The sequence below is a fragment of the Balaenoptera physalus genome (genome assembly GCF_965194825.1).
Source record: "Balaenoptera physalus genome assembly, chromosome: 7".
NCBI classification, from domain to species: domain Eukaryota; kingdom Metazoa; phylum Chordata; class Mammalia; order Artiodactyla; family Balaenopteridae; genus Balaenoptera; species Balaenoptera physalus.
The window spans coordinates 49,593,705-49,608,783 of NC_138886.1; the positions used below are offsets into that span (position 1 = coordinate 49,593,705).

The following is a 15,079-nucleotide window of genomic DNA, read 5'->3' on the forward strand; positions in this document are numbered from 1 at the left end:
TCTGAAAATAAAGATTGTTTTTCTCCTCTTTTTCAATAGTTAAGTCTCTTACCTATTGCACCAGTTAAGATTTCCTAAAAAAGACTAATAGGAAGCAGCCTTGTTTTGCTTTTGTATAATTGTTGTATAATTTTTAAGTACAAGTATATTGAAGTTGTAAGCTGGACATATTTTTCCAACATACATATTTCCTGGAGCTAAATTAAACCACTTATTTTCATATGCTAATACAATACAAATGAATAGAAAGGTAGGTTCTTATTCCAGATAAATTGAATTTAGGGAGGGGGACAACAAAATAAGATGAGGAAGAAAGTAAATAATATATTTTGGACACTGCAATATTTTCTCCCTGAAATCTATAAACTTATTCCCAAAATAAATCATAACCATAAAATATTCCATTAACTCCCACAAATAGCTAATATCTCTAAATAAATATAAAACATCATAAATCTCAGCAATTTGTCCTTTCTTCTCAAGCATGACTATTTACACTAGATGTAAAGAATCATATTAAGTACATAAATATTTAGAATATGGCTTTTCAACCCTCTTATACTCACAAGTGGCTGATATTCATACGGTGGAGCATATTCTTCAGCATATGTTGTCAATGCACACCTAAGAAGGGTAAGTCAATATTTAAGAAAGACGCCAAAAGAAAAATATTTAAAAATTTTAGTAACATATGTTTTACACGAAATAAAAACATTTCAAGGAAGATTGGCCCTAGTAAAAATTTAAAAATTTTAAAATTCCCAGGCCTCATTGATAGTGTTAACTAACACCAGCAAGGTGCCTTTCTTCAATTACTTCCAATTCAGCACCACCTACTATTCTTCAGTACTAATGATATGCTACCAACTCCAAGTCCCTAAGCTCAGGTGCATTCCAGACAAAGGGTTCTCTTTTCCACTCACTTTCTGCTTCTCAAACCTTTTTGACCCTATGCCCCGTGTTCTCTGCTAGATGACAACTGAAAAATAATAGAAGACAACCAGGTGGACTGAGATTACATAGCTTCCCCAACCTCCACCCCATGAAACACACAGAACGGGTGAATGAAATACATCCTCCTCCCCCAAGTCTACAAACAAAGCCAAGGGAAACCATGCAGTGCTAGAAATGAAGAGGATATTCATTATAATGGGAGGCCATAAGCTGATGTCCCAAGACTCAAAGCTGGAGTTTGAACTGCCTATCAAGGTCAGGAGACATGGCCTTGGGTTCACAGAAGGCACAGAGCTAAACTGCTACTTACAGCCAGGAGTCTGTAAAGGCTGTACCTCATATCAAAGAGACCAAAGAAACTCCAGCCATCAGACCAGAAACTTGCAAGAAAGTTTCTCTCTGTTCAGCATTCAGAATGGGGGAAAAAATTATTTTCCTTTGAGAAATTACAGTCCTGCTTCTGTTCCTGGCAATATTATGGGATTAAACGGTCAAAGAAACTCCTCTGAGAATTGCACTCCTAACAATATAGGGTACAATGAAATTTAAACATTTTAACGCATGGCTGACCTGGTGGGAAAGCAGAGAACTCAACAAGTAAAAGAATTCAAAAATAATTAGGAAGTCAACTAGGAATGGTTACTGGCTACAGGTGCTAATATTTACCTGCTGGTAACCACCAATTGCTGCTGGTCTTTCAAGGTGTGATTTCCAGAGGGGCAACATTAGCATTATCCGGGGACTTGTAAGAAACGCAAATACTTGGAGGCTACCCCAGATCTACTGAATTAGAAACTCTGGGGGTGGGCCCAGCAATCAATATTTTAACAAGCATTCTAGGTGATTCTAAAAGTCTGAGTATTGGCAATTAAAAGAACAAAAATTAGAAGTGTAACTTTCAAACCAGCAAATAGGATATTATTTTTAAAAAACAATCTAATAGAAAGCAGGAAAGGAGAAAAAAAGAGGAAAATCTTTTCTGCTCAGAAGAACAAATTAAAATCATTAAAAAATTAAATATCTTGGCAATCACAATGAAAGTAAAGGGACTAAACCCATCAGTGAAAGAATTTTCTCAAACTTAAATTGAACATCAAGTTGTATTATATAGCCCAACTCTATGTTTTTTGTTTTTTTTTTGGCTTTTGCTTTTCAAGTATAGTTGATTTATAATATATTAGTTTCAGGTACAGCATAGTGATTCAGTATTTTTATAGATTATACTTTATTAACAGTTATTACAGGGGGAGAGTTTCAAGATGGTGGAGGAGTAAAACACGGAGATCACCTTTCTCCCCACAAATACATCAAAAATACATCTACATGTGGAACAGCTCCTACAGAACACCTACTGAATGCTGGCAGAAGACCTCAGACTTCCCAAAAGGCAAGAAACTCGCCATGTACCTGGGTAGGGCAAAAGAAAAAAGAAAAAACAGAGACAAAAGAATAGGGATGGGACCTGTACCACTGGGAGGGAGCTGTGAAGGAGGAAAAGCTTCCACACACTAGGAAGCCCCTTCACTGGCAGAGACAGGGGTGGCGGGAGGGAAGCTGCAGAGCCACGGAGGAGAGCGCAGCAATAGGGATGCAGAGGGCAAAGCGGAGAGATGCCCGCACAGAGGATCGGTGCTGACTAGCACTCACCAGCCTGAGAGGCTTGTCTGCTCACCCACTGGGGCGGGTGGGGGCTGGGAGCCGAGGCTCGGGCTTCGGAGGTCGGATCCCAGGGAGAGGAGTGGGGTTGGCTGCGTGAACACAGCCTGAAGGGGGCTAGTGTGCCACAGCTAGCCGGGAGGGAGTCCAGGAAAAAGTCTGGAGCTGCCGAAGAGGCAAGAGACCATTGTTCTGGGGTGCGCGAGGAGAGGGGATTCAGAACACTGCCTAAATGAGCTCCAGAGACAAGTGCAAGCCGCAGCTATCAGCGTGGACACCAGAGACGGGCATGAGACACTAAGGCTGCTGCTGCAGCCACCAAGAAGCCTGTGCGCAAGCACAGGTCACTATCCACATCTCCCCTCCTGGGAGCCTGTGCAGCCCACCACTGCCAGTGTCCCATGATCCAGAGACAGCTACCCTGGGAGAACACACAGCATGCCTCAGGCTATTGCAATGTCATGCTGGCCTCTGCCGCCGCAGGCTCGCCCCAGGCTCGCCCCACATTCCGTAACCCTCCCTCCCCGTGGCCCGAGTGAGCCAGAGCCCCCTAATCAGCTGCTCCTTTAACTCCGTCCTGTCTGGGCGGGGAACAGACGCCCTCAGGCGACCTACACGCAGAGGCTGGGCCAAATCCAAAGCTGAACCCCGGGAGCTCTGCGAACAAAGAAGAGAAAGGGAAATTTCTCCCAGCAGCCTCAGGAGCAGCGGATTAAATCTGCACAATCAACTTGATGTACCCTGCATCTGTGGAATACCTGAATAGACAACGAATCATCCCAAATTGAGGAGGTGGACTTTGGGAGCAACTGTAGACTTGGGGTTTGCTTTCTGCATCTAATTTGTTTCTGGTTTTATGTTTATCTTAGTTTAGTATTTAGAGCTTATTATCATTGGTAGATTTGTTTATTGATTTGGTTGCTTTCTTCCTTTTTTTTTATATACATATATATTTTTCCTTTTTCTCCTTTTGTGAGTGTGTATGTATATGCTTCTTTGTGTGATTTTGTCTGTATAGCTTTGTTTTTACCATTTGTCCTAGGGTTCTGTCTGTCCATTTTTTTGGTTTGTTTGTTTGTTTTTTAGTATAGTTTTAACGCTTGTTATCATTGGTGGATCTGTTTTTTGGTTTGGTTGCTCTCTCTTTCTTGCTTTTTTTTAATTTTTAATAATTTCTTCTATTTTTTAATTTAATAACTTTATTTTATTTTATTTTATTTTTCTTTTTTTCTTTTTTTTCCCTCCCTTTTCTTCTGAGCCATGTGGCTGATGGAGTCTTGGTGCTCCAGCCGAGTGTCAGGCCTGAGCCTCTGAGGTGGGAGAGCCGAGTTCAGGACATTGATACACCAGAGACCTCCCGGCCCCGTATAATATCAAACAGCAAAAGCTCTCTCAGAGATCTCCATCTCAACGCTGAGACCCAGCTCCACTCAACGACCAGCAAGCTACAGTGCTGGACACTCTATGACAAACAACTAGTAAGACAGGAACACAACACCACCCATTAGCAGAGAAGCTGCCTAAAATCATAAGTTCACACACACCCCAAAACACACCACCAGATGTGGTCCTGCCCACCAGAAAGACAAGATTCAGCCTCATCCACCAGAACACAGGCACCAGGCCCCTCCACCAGGAAGCCTACAAAACCCACTGTAGCAACCTTACCCAGTGGGGGCAGACACCAAAAACAATGGGAACTATGAAACTACAGCCTGCAGAAAGGAGACCCCAAACAATAAGTTAAGCAAAATGAGAAGACAGAGAACTACACAGCAGATGAAGGAGCAAGGTAAAAACCCACCAGACCAAACAACTGAAGAGAAAATAGGCAGTCCACCTGAAAAAGAATTCAGAGTAATGATAGTAAAGATGATCCAAAATCTTGGAAACAGAATGGAGAAAATACAAGAAACGTTTAACAAGGACCTAGAAGAACTAAAGAGGAAACAAACAATGATGAAAAACACAATAAATGAAATTTAAAATTCTCTAGAAGGAATCAATAGCAGAATAACTGAGGCAGAAGAACGGGTAAGTGACCTGGAAGATAAAATAGTGGAAATAACTACTGCAGAGCAGAATAAAGAAAAAAGAATGAAAAGAATTGAGGACAGTCTCGGAGACCTCTGGGACAATATTAAACACACCAACATTCGAATTATAGGGGTCCCAGAAGAAGAGGAGAAAAAGAAAGGGTCTGAGAAAATATTTTAAGAGATTATAGTTGAAAACTTCCCTAATATGGGACAGGAAATAGTCAATCAAGTCCAGGAAGCACAGAGAGTCCCATACAGGATAAATTGAAGGAGAAACATGCCAAGACACATATTAATCAAACTATCAAAAATTAAATACAAAGAAAAAATATTAAAAGCAGCAAGGGAAAAGCAACAAATAACATACAAGGGAATCCCCAGAAGGTTAACAGCTGATCATTCAGCAGAAACTCTACAAGCCAGAAGGGAGTGGCAGGACATATTTAAAGTGATGAAAGAAAAAAACCTACAACTAAGATCACTCTACCCAGCAAGGATCTCATTCAGATTCGACGGAGAAATTAAAACCTTTAGAGACAAGCAAAAGCTAAGCGAATTCAGCACCACCAAACCAGCTTTACAACAAATGCTAAAGGAACTTGTCTAGGCAGGAAACACAAGAGAAGGAAAAGGCCTACAATAACAAACCCAAAACAGTTTAAAAAATGGTAATAGGAACACACATATCGATAACTACCTTAAATGTAAATGGATTTAATGCTCCAATCAAAAGACACAGACTGGATTAATGGATACAAAAACAAGATCCGTATATATGCTGCCTACAAGAGACCCACTTCAGACCTAGGGACACATACAGACTGAAAGTGAGGGGATGGAAAAAGATATTCCATGAAAATGGAAATCAAAAGAAAGGTGGAGGAGCAATTCTCATATGAGACAAAATAGACTTTAAAATAAAGACTATTACAATAGACAGAGAAGGACACTACATAATGATCAAGGAATCAGTCCAAGAAGAAGATATAACAATTGTAAATATTTAAGTACCCAACATAGGAGCACCTCAATACTTAAGGCAAATGCTAACAGCCATAAAAGGGGAAATCGACAGTAACACAATCATAGTAGGGGATGTTAACACCCCACTTTCACCAATGGACAGATGATCCAAAATGAAAATAAATACGGAAACACAAGCTTTAAATGATACATTAAGCAAGATGGACTTAATTGATATTTACAGGACATTCCATCCAAAAACAACAGAATACACTTTCTTCTCAAGTGCTCATGGTACATTCTCCAGGATACATCATATCTTGGGTCACAAATCTAGCCTTGGTAAATTTAAGAAAATTGAAATCGTATCAAGTGTCTTTTCCAACCACAACGCTATGAGACTAGATATCAATTACGGGAAAAAAATACTGTAAAAAATACAAACACATGGAGGCTAAACAATACACTAATAAAAAACCAAGAGATCACTGAGGAAATCAAAGGGGAAATCAAAAAATACCTAGAAACATACGACAATGAAAACACAACAGCCCAAAACCTACGGGATGCAGCAAAAGCAGTTCTAAGAGGGAAGTTTATAGCAATACAATCCTACCTCAAGAAACAAGAAAAACCTCAAATAAACAACCTAACCTTACACCTAAAGCAATTAGAAAAAGAAGAAGAAAAACCCCCCAAAGTTAGCAGATGGAAAGAAATCATAAAGATCAGATCAGAAATAAATGAAAAAGAAATAAAGGAAACAATAGCAAAGATCAATAAAACTAAAAGCTAGTACTTTGAGAAGATAAACAAAACTGATAAACCACTAGTCAGACTCATCAAGAAAAAAAGGGAGAAGACTCAAATCAATAGAATTAGAAATGAAAAAGGAGAAGTAACAACTGGCAGTGCAGAAATACAAAGGATCATGAGAGATTACTACAAGCAACTCTATGCCAATAAAATGCACAACCTGGAAAAATGGACAAATGCTTAGAAAAGCACAACCTCCAGAGACTGAACCAGGAAGAAATAGAAAATATGAACAGACCATTCAGAAGCACTGAAATTGAAACTGTGATTGAAAACAAAAGCCCAGGACCAGATGGATTCACTGGCGAATTCTATCAAACATTTAGAGAAGAGCTAACACCTATCCTTCTCAAACTCTTCCAAAATATAGCAGAGGGAGGAACACTCCCAAACTCATTCTACGAGGCCACCATTTCCCTGATACCAAAACCAGACAAAGATGTCACAAAAAAAGAAAACTACAGACCAATATCACTGATGAACATAGATGCAAAAATCCTCAACAAAATACTAGCAAACAGAATCCAACAGCACATTAAAAGGATCATACACCATGATCAAGTGGGGTTTATCCCAGGAATGCAAGGATTCTTCAATATATGCAAATCAATCAATGTGATACACCATATAAACAAAATGAAGGAGAAAAACCATATGATCATCTCAATAGATGCAGCAAAAGTTTTTGCCAAAATTCAACACCCATTTATGTTAAAAACTCTCCTGAAAGTAGGCATACAGGGAACTTACCTCAACATAATAGAGGCCATATATAACAAACCCACAGCCAACATCATTCTCAATGGTGAAAAACTGAAACCATTTCCACTAAGATCAGGAACAAGACAAGGTTGCCCACTCTCACCACTATTATTCAACATAGTTTTGGAAGTTTTAGCCACAGCAATCAGAGAAGAAAAAGAAATAAAAGGAATCCAAATCGGAACGGAAGAATTAAAGCTGTCACTGTTTGCAGATGACATGATACTATACATAGAGAATCCTAAAGATGCCACCAGAAAACTACTAGAGCTAATCAATGAATTTGGTAAAGCAGCAGGACACAAAATTAATGCACAGAAATCTCTTGCATTCCTATACACTAATGATGAAACATCTGAAAGAGAAATTAAGGAAACACTCCCATTTACCATTGCAACAAAAAGAATAAAATGCCTAGGAATAAACCTACCTAAGGAGACAAAAGACCTGTATTCAGAAAACTGTAAGACACTGATGAAAGAAATTAAAGATAATACAAACATATGGAGAGATATACCATGTTCTTGGACTGGAAGAATCAACATTGTGAAAATGACTATACTCCCCAAAGCAATCTACAGGTTCCATGCAATCCCTATCAAACTACCACTGGCATTTTTCACAGAGCTAGAACAAAAAATTTCTCAATTTGTATGGAAACACAAAAGATCCTGAATAGCCAAAACAATCTTGAGAAAGAAAAACAGAGCTGGAGGAATCAGTCTCCTGGACTTCAGACTATACTACAAAGCTACAGTAATCAAGACAGTATGGTACTGGCACAAAAACAGAAATATAGATCAATGGAACAGGATAGAAAGCCGAGATAAACCCATGCACATATGGTCACCTTATCTTTGATAAAGGAGGCAAGAATATACAATGGAGAAAAGACAGCCTCTTCAATAAGTGGTGCTGAGAAAACTGGACAGCCACATATAAAAGAATGAAATTAGAACACTCCCTAACACCATACACAAAAATAAACTCAAAATGGATTAAAGACCTAAATGTAAGGCCAGACACTACAAAACTCTTAGAGGAAAACATAGGCAGAACACTCTTTGACATAAATCACAGCAAGATCCTTTTGACCCACCTCCTAGAGAAATAGAAATAAAAACAAAAATAAACAAATGGGACCTAATGAAACTTAAAAGCTTTTGCACAGCAAAGGAAACCATAAACAAGTCGAAAAGACAACCATCAGAATGGGAGAAAATATTTGCAAACGAAGCAACTGACAAAGGATTAATCTCCAAGATTTACAAGCAGCTCATGCAGCTCAATATCAAAAAAACAAACAACCTAATCCAATAATGGGCTGAAGACCTAAATAGACATTTCTCCAAAGAAGATACACAGATTGCCAACAAACACATGAAGGAATGCTCAACATCACTAATCATTAGAGAAATGCAAATCAAAACTACAATGAGGTATCACCTCACACCAGTCAGAATGGCCATCATCAAAAAATCTAGAAACAATAAATGCTGGAGAGGGTGTGGAGAAAAGGGAACCCTCTTGCACTGTTGGTGGGAATGTAAATTGATACAGCCACTATGGAGAACAGTATGGAGGTTCCTTAAAAAACCAAAAATAGAACTACCATACGACCCAGCAATCCCACTACTGGGCATATACCCTGAGAAAACCATAATTCAAAAAGACCCATGACCCCAATGTTCATTGCAGCACTATTTACAATAGCCAGGTCATGGAAGCAACCTAAATGCCCATCGACTGACGAATGGATAAAGAAGAAGTGGTACATATATACAATGGAATATTACTCAGCCATTAAAAGGAACGAAATTGGGTAATTTGTTGAGACGTGGATGTATCTAGAGACTGTCATACAGACTGAAGTAAGTCAGAAAGAGAAAAAGAAATATCGTATATTAATGCATGTATGTGGAACCTAGAAAAATGGTACAGATGAACTGGTTTGCAGGGCAGAAGTTGAGACACAGATGTAGAGAACAAAAGTATGGACACCAAGGCGGGAAAGCTGCAGGGGGGTGGGGATGATGGTGTGATGAATTAGGCGATTGGGATTGACATGTATACACTGATGTGTATAAAATTGATGACTAATAAGAACCTGCTGTATAAAAGAATAAATAAAATTAAATTAAAAAATTAAAAAATTGAAACAAACAAAAAAACAACTAATACTAAACTTTCTTTGGGTTATTTGTATGGAAATATGTTAATATAAATGTTTCAGACATTACATGAAATTCCTAAAAATCTTATATATTCTGGTATAATGTTATAAGTCATAATTCTAGTTATTATTTTAAAATGTATATCTCAGAAATAACTAAATTTCCTTGTCAATTGCATTATTATGAACTTTCATCAAATCTTTAACTGTGGTCATTTTTAAGTCTTTTGTCACTTATAGACAGTTCTGGGTGTACTCTGATGCTTTGGCAAAAATGTTCCTATAAAAGGGTTTCATCTTCAAGGAATTCATGGAAAAGACCTTGACCAGCACATGTTTCTGGTAACTGACTACACTGCTGAACTGAATGAATAAGCATTTTCAGAACTCTAATGGAAAACTGATGAATTCATAAAAGTGCTAACAAAAGATCAAGATGAATAAAGCATTAATTACATGGGACTGAGTGAACTGATGAGGATGATTATAATTTTTGTGACTTTCTGTTTGAATAAAAGACAAAAAACAAAAACAAACAAACAAAAAGAAAGAGTCATGTACCATAATGTTCATTGCAGCTCTATTTACAATAGCCAGGACATGAAAGCAACCTAAGTGTCCATCGACAGATGAATGGATAAAGAAGATGTGGCACATATATACAATGGAATATTACTCAGCCATAAAAAGAAATGAAATTGAGTTATTTGTAGTGAGGTGGATGGACCTAGAGCCTGTCATAGAGTGTGAAGTAAGTCAGAAAGAGAAAAATAAATACTGTATGCTAACATATATATATGGAATCTAAAAAACAAAACAAAACACATAGTTCTGAAGAACCTAGGGGCAGGACAGGAATAAAGATGCAGACGTTGGGGCTTCCCTGGTGGCGCAGTGGTTGAGAATCTGCCTGCCAATGCAGGAGACACGGGTTCGAGCCCTGGTCTGGGAGGATCCCACATGCCGCGGAGCAACTAGGCCCGTGAACCACAATTACTGAGCCTGTGCGTCTTGAGCCTGTGCTCCGCAACAAGAGAGGCCGCGATAATGAGAGGCCCGTGCACCGCGATGAAGAGTGGCCCCCACTTGCCGCAACCAGAGAAAGCCCTCGCACAGAAACTAAGACCCAACACAGCCATAAATAAATAAATAAATAAATAAATAAATAAATAAATAAATAAACCCAAAGTTTAAAAATAAAAAGACGCAGACATTGAGAATGGACTTGAGGACACAGGGAAGGGGATGGGTAAGCTGGGACGAAGTGAGAGAGTGGCATGGACTTATATATACTACCAAATGTAAAATAGATAGCTAGTGGGAAGCAGCCACATAGCATAGGGAGATTAGCTCGGTGCTTTGTGACCACCTAGAGGGGTGGGATAGGGAGGGTGGGTGGGAGACACAGGAGGGAGGATATATGGGGATATATGTATACGTATAGCTGATTCACTTTGTTATAAAGCAGAAACTAACCCACCATTGTAATTATACTCCAATAAAGATGTTAAAAAATAAATAAATAAATTTATTAATTAAATTAAATGGAAAAAAAAAAAAAAAGAGGGTATCCTTCCCTAATGGAAAAATACTGAGAACAAGTCTGAGACTAGAGGATTTGAACATTGACTTTCCAAGAAAAAGACTTGGAAAGTATGCAAGACCATAACAGCAGTCTTGGGAAGGCACTGCTCTGAGGAAATAACAAGGTAAAGAAAAATAAGAAATCAAGCCCAGAAATTAAGGGTCCTAGAACCACACTCTTCCAAAAAAGATGTCATTAATGAAATAAAGTTCACTTCACTGATTCAACAGAAGAGGGCACTCTTGAACCAAGATATTGAGGAAACTGTCCAACCTTCTCATTCCCCCTCTGTACAATTACCTGATTGCTGCTAGTCCAAGAAAATTCAACATACTTAAACAGCAAAGGGCAACATTACTATGAGAAGAAAACAGTAAATGAAAATCAAAACTAAGTTGATGAAAATCCTCCCCAGAAACATTTTCCCAAATAGTTACAGAAGTCCATCAGCATTTCTATTCAATGATGTACTAGAGATTCTAGCAAATACCATTAAATAAGAAAAAGAAGAAAACTGGAATGGAAGAACAATATTTTCATTTTCCAACAGATGATAAGGTTGTATGTTAGAATACCCATAAGAATCTACAAATCATAAAAGTAGGCAAGTTCCAGGAAGGTTGTTGGATACAAGATCAATATACAAAAATGTCATAGCAATACACCAGCAACAAGAAATTAGAAAGTGTAATTAAAGTGGTAAAATCCCACTTATAATTGCAATAAAATCTCTAAGCTTCCTATAGGAATACAACCAGTGTAAGATTGACATTTATGGAGAAAATTTATTAAAAATTTTAAAGGACATAAAATAACTCCTTTATTTATGATGGATGACTCAACGTATGTTACATATGTGTATGTATATGTGTATACATATATAATTTCTAAAAGGTTTACTGTCTGACATTTTATATGTAGGTCTTGATTAAATTATAATTTAAAAGTTCTATTGCTCAAAAGACAGTATAAACAGAGTTACAAGAGAAGGTATAGACTAGAAGAAGATATTACAAAATTTACCAAAACAAGATTAGTACCGAGAATAAAAAATTCTTACAAATCAATAAAAGACAAAATCCCATAAAAATGGATTTTTTAAATAACTAGCCAATTCACAGTAGAAGAAATCAGAATGGCTAATTATTATTTGAAAATAAATTCAGGCTTAAAATTCAGTCTTAAATTCAGTAATTAGTGAAATGCAAAGTAAAACAACAATGATGTACCATTTCATATCCATTAGACTGGTAAAAAGGAAAAATTTTCTACAATGTTGATAAGGATATGAAAGAATAAACATATTCATACACTACTGGTGGCAATATTTTGCAAAATTGAAGGTGCACATATCTTAACACCCAGCAATTCTATTTCTGAGTATAAAGAAACCCTTGCATATATACTCAAGGAGACAAGTATACAGATACTCAATGAAGCCTTATTTGCACTAGTGAAATTTTGGAAACTAACGTCCATCAATAGGGTGGATATATTGGATGGCTAGATAAATCATTTCTCCAAAAAATTATGAAGTAAATATGGTAAAAATATTAACTTATATTATAACTGGATAATGAGCAGATGGGTGTTTGAAAGTATTTTATATGGAAATATTCCATCTTAAAATGTTTAAGTGTGAATAGATGACAACGAACTTGTTTCCCTGCTCTATTCTCATCTAAAGTTATGACTCAAATGATATAATTATCAGTCAAATATCAGAGTTTGCTTTAGGCAGGCCAACCTTGCAAGCCAGCACCGGGCATCTCTCAACTCACTCATCAGGCGTTTCTCACAGGCAGAAACCCATTCCCCATGTTCAGGCTCTTCTCCCTCTCTTTATTTTCACCTCCCAGCACAGAGTCTGATACAAGGTAGGCACTGAAAAATATTTACTAAATGAATAAAGCAATAAAAATAAAATTAAAATATAAAGGATATAGATTTACCACAATGAGAATTCAAAGTAAATAGAGGCAGAAGATTAAAATATTCAATTATCTTTTTAAAAAGGCAATGTAGCTTGACCAAATGGAAACTTTTACAGCACTGAATGATGAATTTCAGTCAGTTACAGTTACTTATAAACTCTTTGTGATTCCCCCTTCTTTTTTTTATAAATTTGAAGAAGGGGGTAACAATCTTTAAGTGATATATTTAATAAAATTTGATTGTCTTTTGAGAATAAAAATATGAAAAACCAACATGGATCTTCCTCTTAGATATCAGCTTAAAGTTGTAGCCAAATAAATAATATAAGGAAGGAAAGATCAAGTCCATTAGAAGAGAAATGGCCTTCAGAGAAACTCAGGAGAGCAAAAGGGGAGAAAGATAAGAGAGGCATTGGTTCTAGGCATATCCTGGGGAAGAGGTGTTCTGGCTCATAAAGAGACCTCTCTGGTTATAGGAAGCGAGCTGGAGTATATCAATGTCAGGGCTCAAATCCAACTTATGGCAGTCAACAATGACTTTAATTCACATCTGGAGCCACAGGAGCAAGCCTATGCCATGTGGCCCTCCTCTACCACTCCATCACTATCCATAGCTGATAGGTCCAAAGGTCAGCCTCCAGCCCATGTCAGTCAGAGCTCTCCCATGGGATTTCTTAATAGACACCAATGGGAAAGGGTCAGTCACTCTCCTGTGATGAGAACCATGGGATGTAATGTCCTTACCCTCAGAGGGAGCAAATGAAGCCAACAGGAAGAGAATCCTGTAGGTTTTCTAGTCCTGATTCCAGCAGTCTCTGAAGCCCAGCTCTTCAATGGACCTTCCCAGAGTTCCATGAGGTACGCCAATACTGTTTTTAATTAACTCCTTTTTTGGTCCAAGATAATTTTAATTGTGCCTTCTCTCACTTACTACCAAAGGAGTCTTATTACAATCAGGCAGTCAAAGTCTGAGGCCATTGATCATTGTAATCAAATAACTAACTCCCTTCACTCTGATTCCAAGCAGACTGGCAACAATTTGATTACAGTTTGGCTTTCTATACAGTTTTTTTTTTTTTACTGAGAGAGAATGCTTTTATTAGGCTGACATGACTGGTGTGCTTGAAGATTTTATTTCTCATTATAAATTAACTAATTAGAATTCTGGCTTTTCTTGTGAGTTTAATGAGCACAAGTCAGTTTCCATGAGTCAGATAAATTCTGAAGCACAGATAAAATTGTCTTTCTGGAAATGTAAAACTAAAGACCAGATGCTGGTAAATTCACCAAGATAATGCCACCATGAAAGGACGCTTGGAAGTTCGCCAGCTGGCTTTCACCCAGCACCACCCATAGTTTGCCACATATGCCCTCTTCAACCTTTAACAGTTGTAAGGTAGAGAACAACTAAAGGTGTTTTGTAAGATGAGAAAGGAAAAGGAGTCTGATATTGAAGTTATCATTAAAGCCATAGTATTATTTAAAATACCTACACCTGCAATAACACCAGTGGTAACATGCGTGATTCTATGACAAGATGATGTACCAAAATCTAGGAAAAGATGATGTACCCTGGAATCATGGTTTCTTAAATCTGGAAGAACTTTAAAGGTTAACTGCTTCTTTTCTGTTTTGTCAAGAGATGGGGCAGATATTTTCTTACCCAGCTTCCCAGCAGCCAGAATAATGGCATGTGACATCTATTCAACAAATCAGATGGTCCCACCTAAGAATCTGAATCTAAGTTAGTAACTCAAGGAAGCAGAGAATTAATTTGGAATTAATCCGATCGCTGGCAGCAGTAGAAGCAGCATCCATTATTTAGAATGAGTACAGCCACAGACGGCCACGAATTCTACTTGACTCTGTGTGGTACGAGGGAAAGGGGATCTTACAGCCACTCTGGGAAATTCTGTCTCATTCTCGACAGGCAACCATCATTAAAAAAAAAAAAATCTCATATTGAGTTAAAATGGATATCCCTGTCATTTCCTCCTTCTATTTACTGAGGAAGCCACGAAGACCAAATCTGACAGTTCTTCCACAACTGCTGAATGCCAGGACTATTTTTCAGAAACCAACCTTGAAGAAGCCAGTGGGAAAGAGGTGGGGAGGAAAGATGAAGTGGAGGATAATTTGAATCTGCTTTTACTCCTGATCCAAGCCAAGCCCTGACTTAGTTCCCTAGCAGTTTAGA

General features: G+C 37.8%; 1 protein-coding gene across 1 annotated transcript in view; it reads right to left on the reverse strand.

Annotated features, from left to right (window-relative positions):
- CFAP95 (cilia and flagella associated protein 95) overlaps positions 1-15,079 on the reverse strand; it is a 93,000-nt gene that overhangs the window by 17,723 nt on the left and 60,198 nt on the right. Inside the window, 1 exon segment of the mRNA XM_082471151.1 lies at positions 567-624. Within this exon segment, the coding sequence (XP_082327277.1) occupies positions 567-624 (58 nt within the window).